The sequence below is a fragment of the Panulirus ornatus genome, chromosome 43 (assembly GCF_036320965.1).
Source record: "Panulirus ornatus isolate Po-2019 chromosome 43, ASM3632096v1, whole genome shotgun sequence".
NCBI classification, from domain to species: Eukaryota; Metazoa; Arthropoda; class Malacostraca; order Decapoda; family Palinuridae; genus Panulirus; species Panulirus ornatus.
The window spans coordinates 26,687,582-26,703,354 of record NC_092266.1 but is presented as its reverse complement, the minus strand read 5'-3'; the positions used below and the strand labels follow the sequence as shown (position 1 = coordinate 26,703,354).

The window sequence follows — 15,773 nt, the reverse complement described above, 5'->3', positions numbered from 1 at the left end:
TCTGATTATTTAGTCACAACCCCACTGATTTTTACCAGTCATGTTTGCTGCTCCATCAGTTGTAATTCCTTTGCAGTTGGCCCAGTTTCAGTTTATATTTTCCAACTACACAGTCATACAACACCCTGTATATCTCTTATCCCAGTGTATGTATTTTTAAGGTTAAGCAACAGAGCAAGTCTTCCAAGAAGTCATCTTTCCATATCATTTATTATTTTATTTTGCTTTGTCGCTGTCTCCCGCATTTGCGAGGTAGCGCAAGGAAACAGACGGAAGAAATGGCCCAACCCACCCCCATACACATGTATATACATACACGTCCACACACGCAAATATACATACCTATACATCTCGATGTACACATATATATACACACACACAGACACATACATATATACCCATGCACACAATTCACACTGTCTGCCTTTATTCATTCCCATCGCCACCTCGCCACACATGGAATACCATCCCCCTCCCCCCTCATGTGTGCGAGGTAGCGCTAGGAAAAGACAACAAAGGCCCCATTCGTTCACACTCAGTCTCTAGCTGTCATGCAATAATGCCCGAAACCACAGCTCCCTTTCCACATCCAGGCCCCACACAACTTTCCATAGTTTACCCCAGACGATTCACATGCCCTGATTCAATCCACTGACAGCGCGTCAACCCCGGTATACCACATCGATCCAATTCACTCTATTCCTTGCCCACCTTTCACCCTCCTGCATGTTCAGGCCCCGATCACTCAAAATCTTTTTCACTCCATCTTTCCACCTCCAATTTGGTCTCCCACTTCTCCTCGTTTCCTCCATCTCTGACACATATATCCTCTTGGTCAATCTTTCCTCACTCATTCTCTCCATGTGCCCAAACCATTTCAAAACACCCTCTTCTGCTCTCTCAACCATGCTCTTTTTATTTCCACACATCTCTCTTACCCTTACATTACTTACTCGATCAAACCACCTCACACCACACATTGTCCTCAAACATCTCATTTCCAGCACATCCATCCTCCTGCGCACAACTCTATCCATAGCCCACGCCTCGCAACCATACAACATTGTTGGAACCACTATTCCTGCAAACATACCCATTTTTGCTTTCTGAGATAATGTTCTCGACTTCCACACATTCTTCAAGGCTCCCAGGATTTTCTCCCCCTCCCCCACCCTATGATTCACTTCCGCTTCCATGGTTCCATCCACTGCCAGATCCACTCCCAGATATCTAAAACACTTTACTTCCTCCAGTTTTTCTCCATTCAAACTTACCTCCCAATTGACTTGACCCTCAACCCTACTGTACCTAATAACCTTACTCTTTTTCACATTTACTCTTAACTTTCTTCTTTCACACACTTTACCAAACTTTGTCGCTGTCTCCCGCGTTTGCGAGGTAGCACAAGGAAACAGACAAAAGAATTGGCCCAACCCACTCACACACTTTACCAAACTTTGTCGCTGTCTCCTGCGTTTGCGAGGTAGCACAAGGAAACAGACAAAAGAATTGGCCCAACCCACCCCATACACATGTATATACATACACGTCCACACACGCAAATATACATACCCATACATCTCAATGTACACATATATATATATATACACACACAGACACATACATATATACCCATGCACACAATTCACACTGTCTGCCTTTATTCATTCCCATCGCCACCTCACCACACATGGCATAATCAAGAATATTGTACCGTCAGATTTATCAGTACTTTTACTTTTGTCAAGCTGAATAGCAAATTCTCCAGCTGACTGTAGACGTGACACCAGCTGAAGTTCTAAATTTTCTGCAGTATCACGTATTTGCTGTGACTCTGTTGGTATCACTAAGTGACACATTTGATCTTGTCTCCCGACTTCTCATCAAGAACTGCACTCAGTATATCCACAGCAGATGGGAGAATAAGTTTCTCACTATACGTATATGGTACTTTCTCTTTTGCAATGCAGTAGGAAATTAGATATGATGCCCATTGTGCTTTGTTGCTAAGAGTGGTTGCTTTACTGAGAACTTTCACTGACATCTTCATCTGCTACTTTTTTCTCTGGAATATTCTGCCAGGTACAGAGGCTAGTTCAGCATTTGAAATATTTTCACCGTCTCCAAGCTGGAGTCAAGCCTTAATTTCTTTTAAGGGTTCTTCACAGGGAGTTCATCCGTTGTAGACAAAGTTGAATGATGCTTTAGGGTAGCCAGCCATTCTCATTTACAAAAAAAGAAATAGAATCTGTGATTGCAAATGTCCTCACACAAGTTCCACTTAGGTACTGGCAGCATGTACATTTTGATAGCATCCTGGTAGCGTGCAGTGTTTCCCAGTGATGCATTGTGCATAGGAAGATTAAAATGCACAGTGTGAACCATATGTATGTGTATTTTAGTTTGGTATAACCGAAATTTGGGCAATCAATAGTAATTTGCGTATATGCTAAGTTGATTCTTTTGAAGTCTCTAAAAATAAAGGTCAGGAATATTAATCATAACTAGCCATTATCACTGAAATGTGAAATACAACTGGCCTTTTATACCTGTGTTGAACACACTAACTCTACCATTTCCTTTCCAGGAAGCTGAAATGTTACCATCTAGTGCATGCATATGGTGTGGTACCAGGCCCCACCCACATGTTTTTGGTTATGGAGCTAATGAGCCGAGGAGATCTGCTGAAGTACCTTAGGTCGCTAAGGGCCCAGGACAATGATGTTTTTTCTGTACTCAGTGTTGATGTAAGTCATTCGTTTTTCATTTCCTTCCACATATCATTTTCTCCTTGTAGAGAGGTCCCTTGCCAGCCACTGGGGTACATTTCTAAAGGCACCTTTGGCTGGTAAAACCATGGCTGGCAAAGTACAATGCATATCAAACATAGTGGGTTAGGGTTAATAACCCTTGAGATACATAACTTCTTCCCTTACTATCCTGAGTAAACTAAGGCATAGTTTTTTTGCTGATAATTTTTTTCCTGAGTTAACTCTGGTCACTTATATTCTAAAGGTTGTTATCCCGAGATAACTTGACTGGGGCTCCAGTTACATTTTCTGTCTTTACCAGGAGGCAAGTATATTAAGTGTCATTTCTCTCAATAGATGGTACTACAAGTGCTTATTTCCATCTGCAGACATCTGCATGGTAAGGCATCTCTTTGACGAGGTTCAAGAGTCTGCCATATTTCTGCTAACTTTCCTCTTTTTTTCCCTCCCCATCCTGTTGAGTGATGAAGCATGCCTATCAGTAATCCAGTAATGGTTGCTTACAATTCACCCCACTTGCCCTCTTTTCAAACCAGGCTTTCCCAGTCACCAGACCTTTTTGAGTACATAACTCTACAAGCTGGTCACAATTGTCATTCACAGTGGGTAACCTATGCACCCCCAGTTTTACCCTAAACTGCCATGTTAACCTTTGCATTCAAATCACCAATCACTATTGCTAGATCACTCACTTCAGAATTGCTGATGCACTCATCTCCTCCCAAGATGCTCTCCTCTCCCTCACTCCTTTTGCTACCAGATGCATGAATACGAACAGACACTCACCTCTCATAATCCATTCTTCAATGTCCTTGCCCCCACACTGATCACAGACTTTACCCATGGTAATTCAAAACTATTCTTCTCCCTGACCTTTATTACACCTAGAGCCAGAACATTCAGGTTTCCCCCAGCCTAAGCCTTCGAGGATGATGACCACCCCGCACTTGGCTGCCACTTCTCTTTTGGTTTTTAGAAACTGAAACACAAGAAGGGACAGTTTTCGAGAAGCCCCTTTGCTTCTTTCCTTTTAGTCTTCTTCCATGACACCTGGAATATGAGGGTAATATTCTGTCTCCCCTATTCCCAAGGAAACAGATGACATTATACTGTATAATGCGTGTTGGTATTCAGATTTATCTCTCTATAGGATTAGATAATTTTAGGTCTTATTGAATTAGTTGAGTTAATTTATGTACCAATTATGGAGACCAACTTTTGACATAATTTTGTATTTTTACCATAAATAATTTTTCTATCCGTTTGGATTTCAAGGATTTTAGTGTCAAATCTAGAAATTATATATCCTTTTGATATTGCAAAATTTAGAGAATATATCAAATCACATTTCATTTTCAGGTAAAATTATTCTGAAGGCACCCCTTGAAAATCATTTTCACAGCAAAGGGCTTTAGTCATTGTTCTTGGTATTTGGTGATTAGTATGATATTAATGTATGTATTATATTTATGGCTGGGATGTTTACTACAATAATTTCACATATATTGTGGGTCTACAGTATCTGTTTTCCTTTTAGCCTCTTATGTACATATTTTGCTACACTGCCATGTTTGAGTTTGGTTCTATCTGATGTAATTGTTTCAGATTGATCTAAGTTTGTTTCATCTTTCACTCTGTCTGTGAGCCACTTTTCTGTCATGTTGATTTGGACTCTGTTGTGTCTGTAGAATATTCATTGGTGTAATTTACATTGATTTGAGGATTCTCCCTTATCAGACTTTGTGTAGTTATGTGTGTAGTATACTCTTTGTCTGTTGTTTAATTTTCCATTCAAAGTTACATTATTTCTGATGTTCCAAGGTTCCTTCTTTGTCTCAGTGTTGCATACTTTCACTGTTGTTATTTTCTCATTTCTGGCAGGACTTTCCTTATTTGGTTCTTAAGTGAAAAGGATTCCACTGGTTTGGTGTGTTTCTGTAGTTTGTATACTCTGGCTAGATACTCTTCTCTGTTCTGTGTTTATATGTGACTTACTTTATTATTTTGTTTCATACCTCTTAGTGTCTTTTTTTCTCTACTGACCCTGGAATTGATGAGTCACAATTGTCAAGAAGCTTATTCTCACTTGGATCAGTTTGTGTCTGTAATTCTGGGATGAGTGTTGCAACAGTGTTTTACTCCATGCTCCTACTTTCTTATAAATACTGACCCTTAAAGATGCTCAATATATAGACTACTTTATTATAGCATAGCTTAGGTGATGATAAAATTGTTAATTTCATAAATGGTGACTTTAGTGTGAGTGTAAGGATTGAAAGGGTTACTGTGGTGTTACAAATTATGTACTTGACGTAAGACTACTGAAAACTTTGATAGCAAATCAAGAAGAATCACAGTGTTTTATTGCAAAATAATACCTGTAATGTGCTAAAGCTTATTTGCAGGATGTGTGTGCCATGGCAATACAAATAGGAGATGGAATGACATACTTAGCAAGTCATAAGATTGTACACAGAGATCTTGCTGCCCGTAACTGCCTTGTAGATGACCAGCTCAACATAAAGATCTCTGATTTTGGCATGACAAGATTAACAGTCAAAAATTACTACAAGATCAGTAAGGCTATGTTTATTTTTACCTACCATGAATTATTTTGATTGTGAAATATAGTACTTGTAACTGCTATTGTTTGTGTTAATTAGGAGGGTAGCATTAGTCTCTTTTGAATGTTTGTGCATTTATATCTACATTCACATTTAAAGGAAACACAGTTTATTGAGAAATAGAATCAGAAGTTAATAGATTTATAGGATGAAATAAAGGAACTAAGCTGTTTGGGGGCATGTTATTTTCATATGAAGCTTTTTGTTGATATCCTCAAAAAGTTGAAGATACCAACGTAAATATTTACAATATTTTTTAGACATCAGTAAGATTTGTTTTAACTAAGAGCATGACACTACTGCTAATTATGTTTCCCTTTTCTTTGTTGAATAGAGTGCACCCTAGAATTGCCTTTCTGGAGTAGGAATCTTTTACTTTAATATCTAAGCCAGATTTAGATATTCCAGTTTCATAATTTTTGCTCTTTGAAAATGTGTTTCATACACTGCTTGAATTAGCATGAGATTCTCTAAAATATATGACAGAATTGTTCTGAGAAGTATTTCCAGAGAGGGGACGTCCCTTCTTCTTAAGGGTTGCTTTTTTTCTGAAATGCATGAGTAGACTTGTTGAGAAGCTTTCCAACAGGTGCAAAATCTAGTGTGCCTTGCCCTTCTTCATGAGCACATCAGTCTGTGTAAAACTACTTCCACGACTTTATGAACCCGAATATCTTTCAGGCCTGTTGTGCTGGAGTTTTTTTTCACTAGAAATGCTATTTTCCAGAATTTTCCTGACCAAGTCAGTGCTGGATATGAGAATATTTTTTCAAAATACTTATGTTTGAATTAGCTAAATACTAAAATGATAGAGCTACCTTGGTAGGGGTCTGTTGTATATGTGCGATAGATAAAGTCCAAAATGTTGAGAATTCACATAGAATAAGTGTCTGATTATGAATTTCATAATGTACATTTTCTTTCTCAAATGGCACACACCAACTCTAACTGCAGTTAATTCTTCCGTCTTACTCTTACTGCTATTTTACATATATTTGCAGGAAAAACAAAGTACTTTCCAGTGCGGTGGCTGCCTCCAGAATATCTCATAAATTCAAAATTCACCAGCCAGAGTGATGTCTGGAGCTATGGCATTGTTCTTTGGGAGATACTCACTGGTGGTGCAAGGCCATACCAGGTAAGCTGCAATTTATGCAGGATTGAAGTCTTGTAAGGTTAAATGCAATGACTGAGGATGAGGTCCAACCCCCTAAGTAAAACATATGTACTGGAGGCATTAGTAAGTAATGCCTCACATGTTGTTGGATGAAGATTTATTAGGAAATTTATTGCCAGAATAAGAGGCTTTAGTATGTATGGTCACAAAGCCAGTAGGATTGCAGGATCAGGAAATGAAAGTGGTCTTGGAAGATCATAATGATACCAAGTAAGTGGCACTTTTCTTTTTACCAACTTGTATGGTAGGTAGCAAGATCTATAGGTACCTAATCATGGAGCTCCTTATTACAACCCTGCTTTTCAGTACTACATACCTTTGCCAGCACTGAAATTTCATTGTAAAAGTCTTCCCTCTGAATTTCAAATCTTAGATATCCCACAAATATCAGTCACTGGAAGGCCTAGAAGAGTTATTGAATTAGAACAAAAACCACTATTTCAGAGGCTATTAACATATTAGGCTTCCTCAAATATACACTTCAGGAACCCTTTCCAGTTGGTTGTAAGAGTGATCTCATTACTGGCAAACTCCTGCATTCCATTCCCTTCAGTGCCCCAGATTTGTAGCCTATATGGTCCTGAGGATTTTTTTTTCCAATCGGACATCTTTTATCCAGGGTTCATGCTGGATCCTTACTCTGCAAGTCCCTGTTTGATGCCAGGGTCAGATCCATGCCATACCTTATCATAAGAGCCTCCTCAGATTTCATAATGATTCACCTTAATTCCAAATTACCCACAGATAATGAAACAGCCCAATTATAGCTACATGAGGGTAGTTTTATCTCTGTCCAGTGGATAGTTTGAGAGCTTATGCAGATTCCACAGTTGCCTGTTTTAGAGCTGTGGCAGCAGTGTTTTTCTTAAAGGGATGGCTTCTACTATATGGGGAAGCTGACCTGAAAATAGACAACCTTCCCCCATTTTTTCATCATTCCATTGGTTTGGGGCATATGAATTTGCACATCGTCCCCATATTGTCTTATACAAAACAGTGTGTCATAGAAGGCAAAATTCAGGAGGAAAAGAAGTCTAGCACTGTTTTTGATGAAGTTTATTAGACTTATCTGGGAGATATGTATGTATAATAACAATTGCACATCAAATATAACATAATCAGTAACCTTTATAGTAATACAGTACAGTAGAACATATAATGAATCCACATGGCAAGTTCATCATTTCCAAAGTCCTTTAGAATCTTGCCTTTAATGTATAAGGTACTCCAGGAGCATCATTAAACCTGTAGTATTTTTTGGAAATGTATTTGTCACAAACGTATATGATTACAAAGTTTTTTATCATTAATATCTGTTATCTTGTGAGTGTTAAAGCTTCACAGAATAATACATAAGTCTACTTTGGATCTTCATATATGCTAACCAGAGTAAGGAAGAAACTTTATGTTGCAGTGTTAGTTAACAGTGCTTGGGATGCCACAACAAGAATTAATGGATATTTATTTTATCTCAAGGCAGAGGCAGCCAGTTCAAGAATTTTGATTGTACAAACCCTGGCCACAGTGAACAGAGAAAAAAATATTGGAGCATATATTGGCTTTAGCTGTAGCAATGGTGTGCTTTTTACTTTTTTTTTTTTTCATCTTAGTCTCTATAACAGGTTGAATCCCTTTCATTCAGTAACCTTGGGACCTGGTCATTGCCAGACCACAGAAAATGCTGGAAAACATAAATTTACCCCCAAGGGAACCCCCCTGTGTAAACATATTCCCAACCCCTAGTCTTGCCAGCTCATTTCACATACATACTGCTGTGTTATCAAAAGTATAGCAAAGTAAAATAGGAAATAATACAACCATTAAATGTTTCAAAAAAGGTTTTTATTGTTACATCAGTTTATGTAAGAAGTATCCCCAGATGGGGACTCCTCAGTATCTTGGGCAAGGGTATTTCATGGCATACGACACCAATACAGGACAGATTAGTTAGCATTATACACTTGTTTTGGGGCTGTTTTCCGCTGCCACTTACTGTGCAGATTCATCCACAAACTTTGTCGCAGCTTTTCCTTGAGTAGTTAATATGATGAACGACCATAGGTTGGTAGTTGGCTTTGGTCTATTCTTGCCACTATTGTTGTTTTATTGTTATTGTCAAGGCAGCCAGACCATGCTGCATCAGTCTCAGCCAGGCAGCCAGCTCATACACTCACTCTCGCTCTATATGTATTGCTATTGGTTGTTTGATAGGGAATTGGAGTTTTTATCGATTCTTTTAATACAACCTAACACAACAAGTTTCCATGTCAGCACTACGCTTTTCTCCGTACACTATGCTGAAATTCCTTGTCTCCACTTAAGCATGTGTAACCATCCTTGTGAATATTTGCAGTCATGGTGTAGCTTTAGTTCTCCATGAAAACTTTGGCCTGCTCAATAAGCGTCTCCCCAGAAATGCTTACACGTTCATTATGTCAAAGCTTAAACCACTTTACAAGTGCACTATAATTTTGTACTCCTGGCATCTTTCAAAGTTTTCCGAAACTTTAAACTTTCCTGGCTTTCATTTTCAGCAAAAATTGAATATAAGAAATTGACTGGACTTTTAATTATCTCGGCTGCAGTGTAAACAGATTTTGGTGCCTTAGTGCTGCTAACACACTGCCATGGTGGCAGATCCACAAACTAATGGCAGCAGATTCAAAACATGCTGGACCATGGGAGTTCCTGGACCACAGAGTACCGAATTAGAGATGTACAACCTGTAGTACATTAAACAATTTATATTCCACAAAAAAAGTAAGCTTTCTTTGTATGTGATCATCAATTTTGTTTTTTCTAAGAACCATATTTGTTTTTGTGTAATTATATTTCTGGCCAGTTTTTGCTCTCGCATTACTGATATCTTCCTGTCTAAATATCTATGTCTCTGATGCCTGTTTCCTTTAGGAACTTCCATCAAAATGGTGGCCATGGCATACGAGTCACCCTTATCCCTGTCCTTTTTTGCCTCACTCACACATACAAGTTGAAGCAATCCTCACCATTGCTCTCCCTCCAACAATACTCTTCCGCTCTGCTTCCTTATGTCATAGATGGTCTTCCTCTCACGCTGACCCCTTTGATCATGCTATCATGCACTGTCCTTGTAGACTCCTTGTCTTGCAGTCTTTGCACATGCCCAAAGCACCTCGAAGTATTACATTTCAACCACTTTACTACTACAGGATTCCCTTTGCATTCCCAACCATACCAAATCTTCATACCCCCCTCATTTCTTTCTTCATTCCATTTATTTGTACCACAAGTTTGTTTCAAACATCCCATTTCCAAACCTAGATTCTTGATCTCTGTTTTACCGTTATTATTTGCACCTTTTCCTCTGACAGCTTTTTTGCTTATTTTATTCTCATTATCTTGAGTTTCCTCAGTATCCTACTTTTTGAAAATTAGTGTTTCACATCCAGCATTTGATACTTATTGTACTTATTTTCTCTCATTTAACATCTTTCTTCCTTAATACTCTCACTCTTTTCTAGAATTCATGTCCTTTGCACAATGTGGTGATCTTTCGCTCCCTTTTTCTTAATTCCTTTCCACCCATTTTTTCATACAACTTTTTACGGGTACATAGTCCAAAAACCTTTTAAATTTGCTGTTCCCTGAACAAATTCATGCCTAAATACTTTACTGATACGTGCATATTAAGATCATATTTAGCTTAAAGGTTCAGCAGGATCTTTTCTTTCCCATTTTTCCCCTATCCATACCTCATCACTCACTGATGTTTACATGATCATTCTTTTGATATACTTACATCACCCATGACTACAGTCATTAACACAGTTGGACTGCTTTACACTAAACATATGAAACATATAGATTGATGCTGTGGGTATAACATTTTTACACTTTTATTTGCTGGCAAATATGTATGAATTTGCTCAGAACTTCTACTTGTCTTGGTCGTTTGTTGGATTGTCATTGCTTTGCATGGCAGTCTGATTTTATTTTTTATCATTTGATGCTGTCTGATTATGGTACCTCAAAGATTTGTTTGTTGTTTCCCAGCACTTAGAGGACAACAGCAAAGTGTGGGAGCAAGTTAGCAGTGGTTACACCCTTGAGGCTCACTTGCCAAGAGACACTCCCACATTCCTGGGCAAGATTGTAGTAAGCTGCTGGAGATTTCATGACTACCAGAGGCCATACTTTCCCCATATAATTGCTGCTCTGCTTCCAAGTGCCTCTCCCTGCTTTCTCCAACATTTCAGGTATAATAATTTTGTATTGGGTCACTAAGTTTGTCTCAGACGTTTAGTGATCATAAGATAGTTGTGTGGATGTGTGGAAATAAAAAGAGCGTGGTTGAGAGAGCAGAAGAGGGTGTTTTGAAGTGGTTTGGGCACATGGAGAGGATGAGTGAGGAAAGATTGACCAAGAGGATATATGTGTCGGAGGTGGAGGGAACGAGGAGAAGAGGGAGACCAAATTGGAGGTGGAAAGATGGAGTGAAAAAGATTTTGTGTGATTGGGGCCTGAACATGCAGGAGGGTGAAAGGAGGGCAAGGAATAGAGTGAATTGGAGTGATGTGGTATACCGGGGTTGACGTGCTGTCAGTGGATTGAATCAAGGCATGTGAAGCGTCTGGGGTAAACCATGGAAAGCTGTGTAGGTATGTATATTTGCGTGTGTGGACGTATGTATATACATGTGTATGGGGGGGGTTGGGCCATTTCTTTTGTCTGTTTCCTTGCGCTGCCTTGCAAACGCGGGAGACAGCGACAAAGTATAATAAAAAAAAAAAAAATATTATTATACTTTGTCGCTGTCTCCCGCGTTTGCGAGGTAGCGCAAGGAAACAGACGAAAGAAATGGCCCAACCCCCCCCCCATACACATGTATATACATACGTCCACACACGCAAATATACATACCTACACAGCTTTCCATGGTTTACCCCAGACGCTTCACATGCCTTGATTCAATCCACTGACAGCACGTCAACCCCGGTATACCACATCGCTCCAATTCATTCTATTCCTTGCCCTCCTTTCACCCTCCTGCATGTTCAGGCCCCGATCACACAAAATCTTTTTCACTCCATCTTTCCACCTCCAATTTGGTCTCCCTCTTCTCCTCGTTCCCTCCACCTCCGACACATATATCCTCTTGGTCAATCTTTCCTCACTCATTCTCTCCATGTGCCCAAACCACTTCAAAACACCCTCTTCTGCTCTCTCAACCACGCTCTTTTTATTTCCACACATCTCTCTTACCCTTACGTTACTTACTTGATCAAACCACCTCACACCACACATTGTCCTCAAACATCTCATTTCCAGCACATCCATCCTCCTGCGCACAACTCTATCCATAGCCCACGCCTCGCAACCATACAACATTGTTGGAACCACTATTCCTTCAAACATACCCATTTTTGCTTTCCGAGATAATGTTCTCGACTTCCACACATTCTTCAAGGCTCCCAGAATTTTCGCCCCCTCCCCCACCCTATGATCCATTCCACTTCCATGGTTCCATCCGCTGCCAGATCCACTCCCAGATATCTAAAACACTTCACTTCCTCCAGTTTTTCTCCATTCAAACTCACCTCCCAATTGACTTGACCCTCAACCCTACTGTACCTAATAACCTTGCTCTTATTCACATTTACTCTTAACTTTCTTCTTCCACACACTTTACCAAACTCAGTCACCAGCTTCTGCAGTTTCTCACATGAATCAGCCACCAGCGCTGTATCATCAGCGAACAACAACTGACTCACTTCCCAAGCTCTCTCATCCCCAACAGACTTCATACTTGCCCCTCTTTCCAAAACTCTTGCATTTACCTCCCTAACAACCCCATCCATAAACAAATTAAACAACCATGGAGACATCACACACCCCTGCCGCAAACCTACATTCACTGAGAACCAATCACTTTCCTCTCTTCCTACACGTACACATGCCTTACATCCTCGATAAAAACTTTTCACTGCTTCTAACAACTTGCCTCCCACACCATATATTCTTAATACCTTCCACAGAGCATCTCTATCAACTCTATCATATGCCTTCTCCAGATCCATAAATGCTACATACAAATCCATTTGCTTTTCTAAGTATTTCTCACATACATTCTTCAAAGCAAACACCTGATCCACACATCCTCTACCACTTCTGAAACCACACTGCTCTTCCCCAATCTGATGCTCTGTACATGCCTTCACCCTCTCAGTTAATACCCTCCCATATAATTTACCAGGAATACTCAACAAACTTATACCTCTGTAATTTGAGCACTCACTCTTATCCCCTTTGCCTTTGTTCAATGGCACTATGCACGCATTCCGCCAATCCTCAGGCACCTCACCATGAGTCATTCATACATTAAATAACCTTACCAACCAGTCAACAATACAGTCACCCCCTTTTTTAATAAATTCCACTGCAATACCATCCAAACCTGCTGCCTTGCCGGCTTTCATCTTCCGCAAAGCTTTCACTACCTCTTCTCTGTTTACCAAATCCTTTTCCCTAACCCTCCCACTTTGCACACCACCTCGACCAAAACACCCTATATAATAATAATAATAATAATAAAAAAAGATAGTTGTATGGAGGACAGCATCGATAATCCTGGGAATCACATCTTCCAGAGAGTTGAAAGGTATTTCGGTGTCTTTCAGTGACTTTCTTTTCACAAGTGGCTCTATATCTCCTTAATGATTACATGTGTGCCTTACTCTCAGAATCTGGCATTTATGAAAACTGTTTCTGAAGAAAACCAGACATGACAAAAAAAATATCTATATGAAATGTTATGTAAAAGTGCACATGGAAGTGAAAACTTTTGCCAGAGAAGAGCTGCAGATTATATTTACATTTCTTTTAAGCTATTTTCACCATGCTGTTTATGATGAACATATGACCAAATTGGAATATGCATCCCAAATTTGGTCACTGCACTAAAGCACAAAGAATCGGCAAAGCTATTCTAGAGGAGTGCAACAAACATGCTTCTTGAAAAAAGAAAACCAAGATACAAAGAGAGATAAGGTCATAGATTTGTCTCCCATGGAAAATTCCTGATCACAACCTTCAAGCTTCTGAAATTTGATGATGGTTACTGAAAAGTTTTTGAGAAATGCAAGTACAGAGCAGCCAGAGCTCATTGCAAGAAAGTTAGCATGAAACGTGTTAATGGTACATAGAAGTATTTTTATGGTATCAGTCATGGATGAATGGAATAGGCTGATTGATGAAACTGTGATTGCTGCCGGTATATGAAAGTTTAAAGAGTTGTATGATTGTAGAGAAAGCTCAAGAGACCAAGAGACGGGGTCCTATGAGTGTAGAGCTCTCCCTTTGTACTGTACAAATAGGTTCACAGAGGTTTTTATTGATCACACACTTCATCTATGAGACATACATTTGTGTGTATATTTTGAAAATAATATTTTTGATATAACTTTTACATTATTTTGTTTACAGGATGGTATCCTTCTACCACTCACCTGAGGGTGAGGAGTACAAACGTCTGGTCGAGACTATGCAGGATGTAGAAGATGAGAATGATATTACTACACCTTTAACTACGCCATCACCCATTCCGTTCACACCAACACATCCCCAAGGGCCATCAATTCCACCACAACCTTCGGGTGTTCTTAAGTGGTGTCCTTCATTTCGGTTTCGTAGCCAGGCAACTCAAAGGCACCCACGACATTTCACACACTCTCAGGCCACAGATTCTGCCCAAAACCTTTCTCTTCATCAACAAAGTATACTTTACAGTAGTGACAAAGCTGTTACCCAAGAACTCGATGCAGATTCAACGCTCATGGTTGATGTGACTTCTACAGACAAAGCTAAAGGCGTACAACCTTCTCCAAGCAAGGTCTTTTCTGCATCTGTGAAAGACAATGGTTTTTGTTCAAAAAAGTCATTAAACGACGAAAATGTTTCAGGATGCAGTGTGAGAGAAGTCAGTCAACCAATATCTCAACCAAACCCTCCTGTAATACCAAGTAATGTTGTGGTGCATATCAATAAACATGGTCTGCCCTGTTCTGCTATCTCCTCTGCTGCTACCTCTAATAATATCAGCAAGTAATCAGTTTTTTTACATATAGATTTGCACTGCTCCAATATATCAGATAATCCTCCAACCCTGCCACCTTGCAAGGAAACAACATATTTCTCATCTGAGAAATCCGTTGAAGTATTTATTTTTATATTTGCATTATATCATATTTGCTAGCAATGGTAATTTCATCCATAAAACATGTAGGGTAGAGAGAGGGTATGGTGATCATTGGCTAAGTGTGTTATTGATTGTACACTTGTTTCCTGTGTATGGAGCAGACTCCAAAAAGTATCAGAAGTGAGGTGAATGAACCTTTTTACAAGTTTGAAAACAGTGTTACATGGCAAATAAGAAAACGCTGGTGTTATGGTTCCCATAATCATGGCAATGTATGGTAGTTTAATCATAAATTATAAATGTTTGTTTTGCTATATTTTGAAAAATTTATTGTGGTAAAGAGGTAATAGCTTAATGAAATTATTTGAATTCATGCTATATATATATATATATATATATATATATATATATATATATATATATATATATATATATATATTTTTTTTTTTTTTTTTTTTTTTTTTTTTTATACTTTGTCGCTGTCTCCCGCGTTTGCGAGGTAGCGCAAGGAAACAGACGAAAGAAATGGCCCAACCCCCCCCATACACATGTACATGCACACGTCCACACACACAAATATACATACCTACACAGCTTTCCATGGTTTACCCCGGACGCTTCACATGCCTTGATTCAATCCACTGACAGCACGTCAACCCCTGTATACCACATCACTCCAATTCACTCTATTCCTTGCCCTCCTTTCACCCTCCTGCATGTTCAGGCCCCGATCACACAAAATCTTTTTCACTCCATCTTTCCACCTCCAATTTGGTCTCCCTCTTCTCCTCGTTCCCTCCACCTCCGACACATATATCCTCTTGGTCAATCTTTCCTCACTCATTCTCTCCATGTGCCCAAACCATTTTAAAACACCCTCTTCTGCTCTCTCAACCACGCTCTTTTTATTTCCACACATCTCTCTTACCCTTACGTTACTTACTCGATCAAACCACCTCACACCACACATTGTCCTCAAACATCTCATTTCCAGCACATCCATCCTCCTGCGCACAACTCTATCCATA

At 39.4% G+C, this 15,773-nt stretch overlaps 1 protein-coding gene across 1 annotated transcript in view; it reads left to right on the top strand.

Moving 5' to 3' along the window:
• Positions 1-15,157, top strand: part of LOC139762423 (insulin-like peptide receptor) — a 109,155-nt gene extending 93,998 nt beyond the window's left edge. The window contains 5 exon segments of the mRNA XM_071687289.1: positions 2,588-2,747; positions 5,177-5,348; positions 6,397-6,533; positions 10,605-10,807; positions 14,034-15,157. Coding sequence (XP_071543390.1) covers positions 2,588-2,747; positions 5,177-5,348; positions 6,397-6,533; positions 10,605-10,807; positions 14,034-14,655 — 1,294 coding nt within the window. The 3' untranslated portion in view covers positions 14,656-15,157.
• The last annotated feature ends 616 nt before the right edge of the window (positions 15,158-15,773 follow it).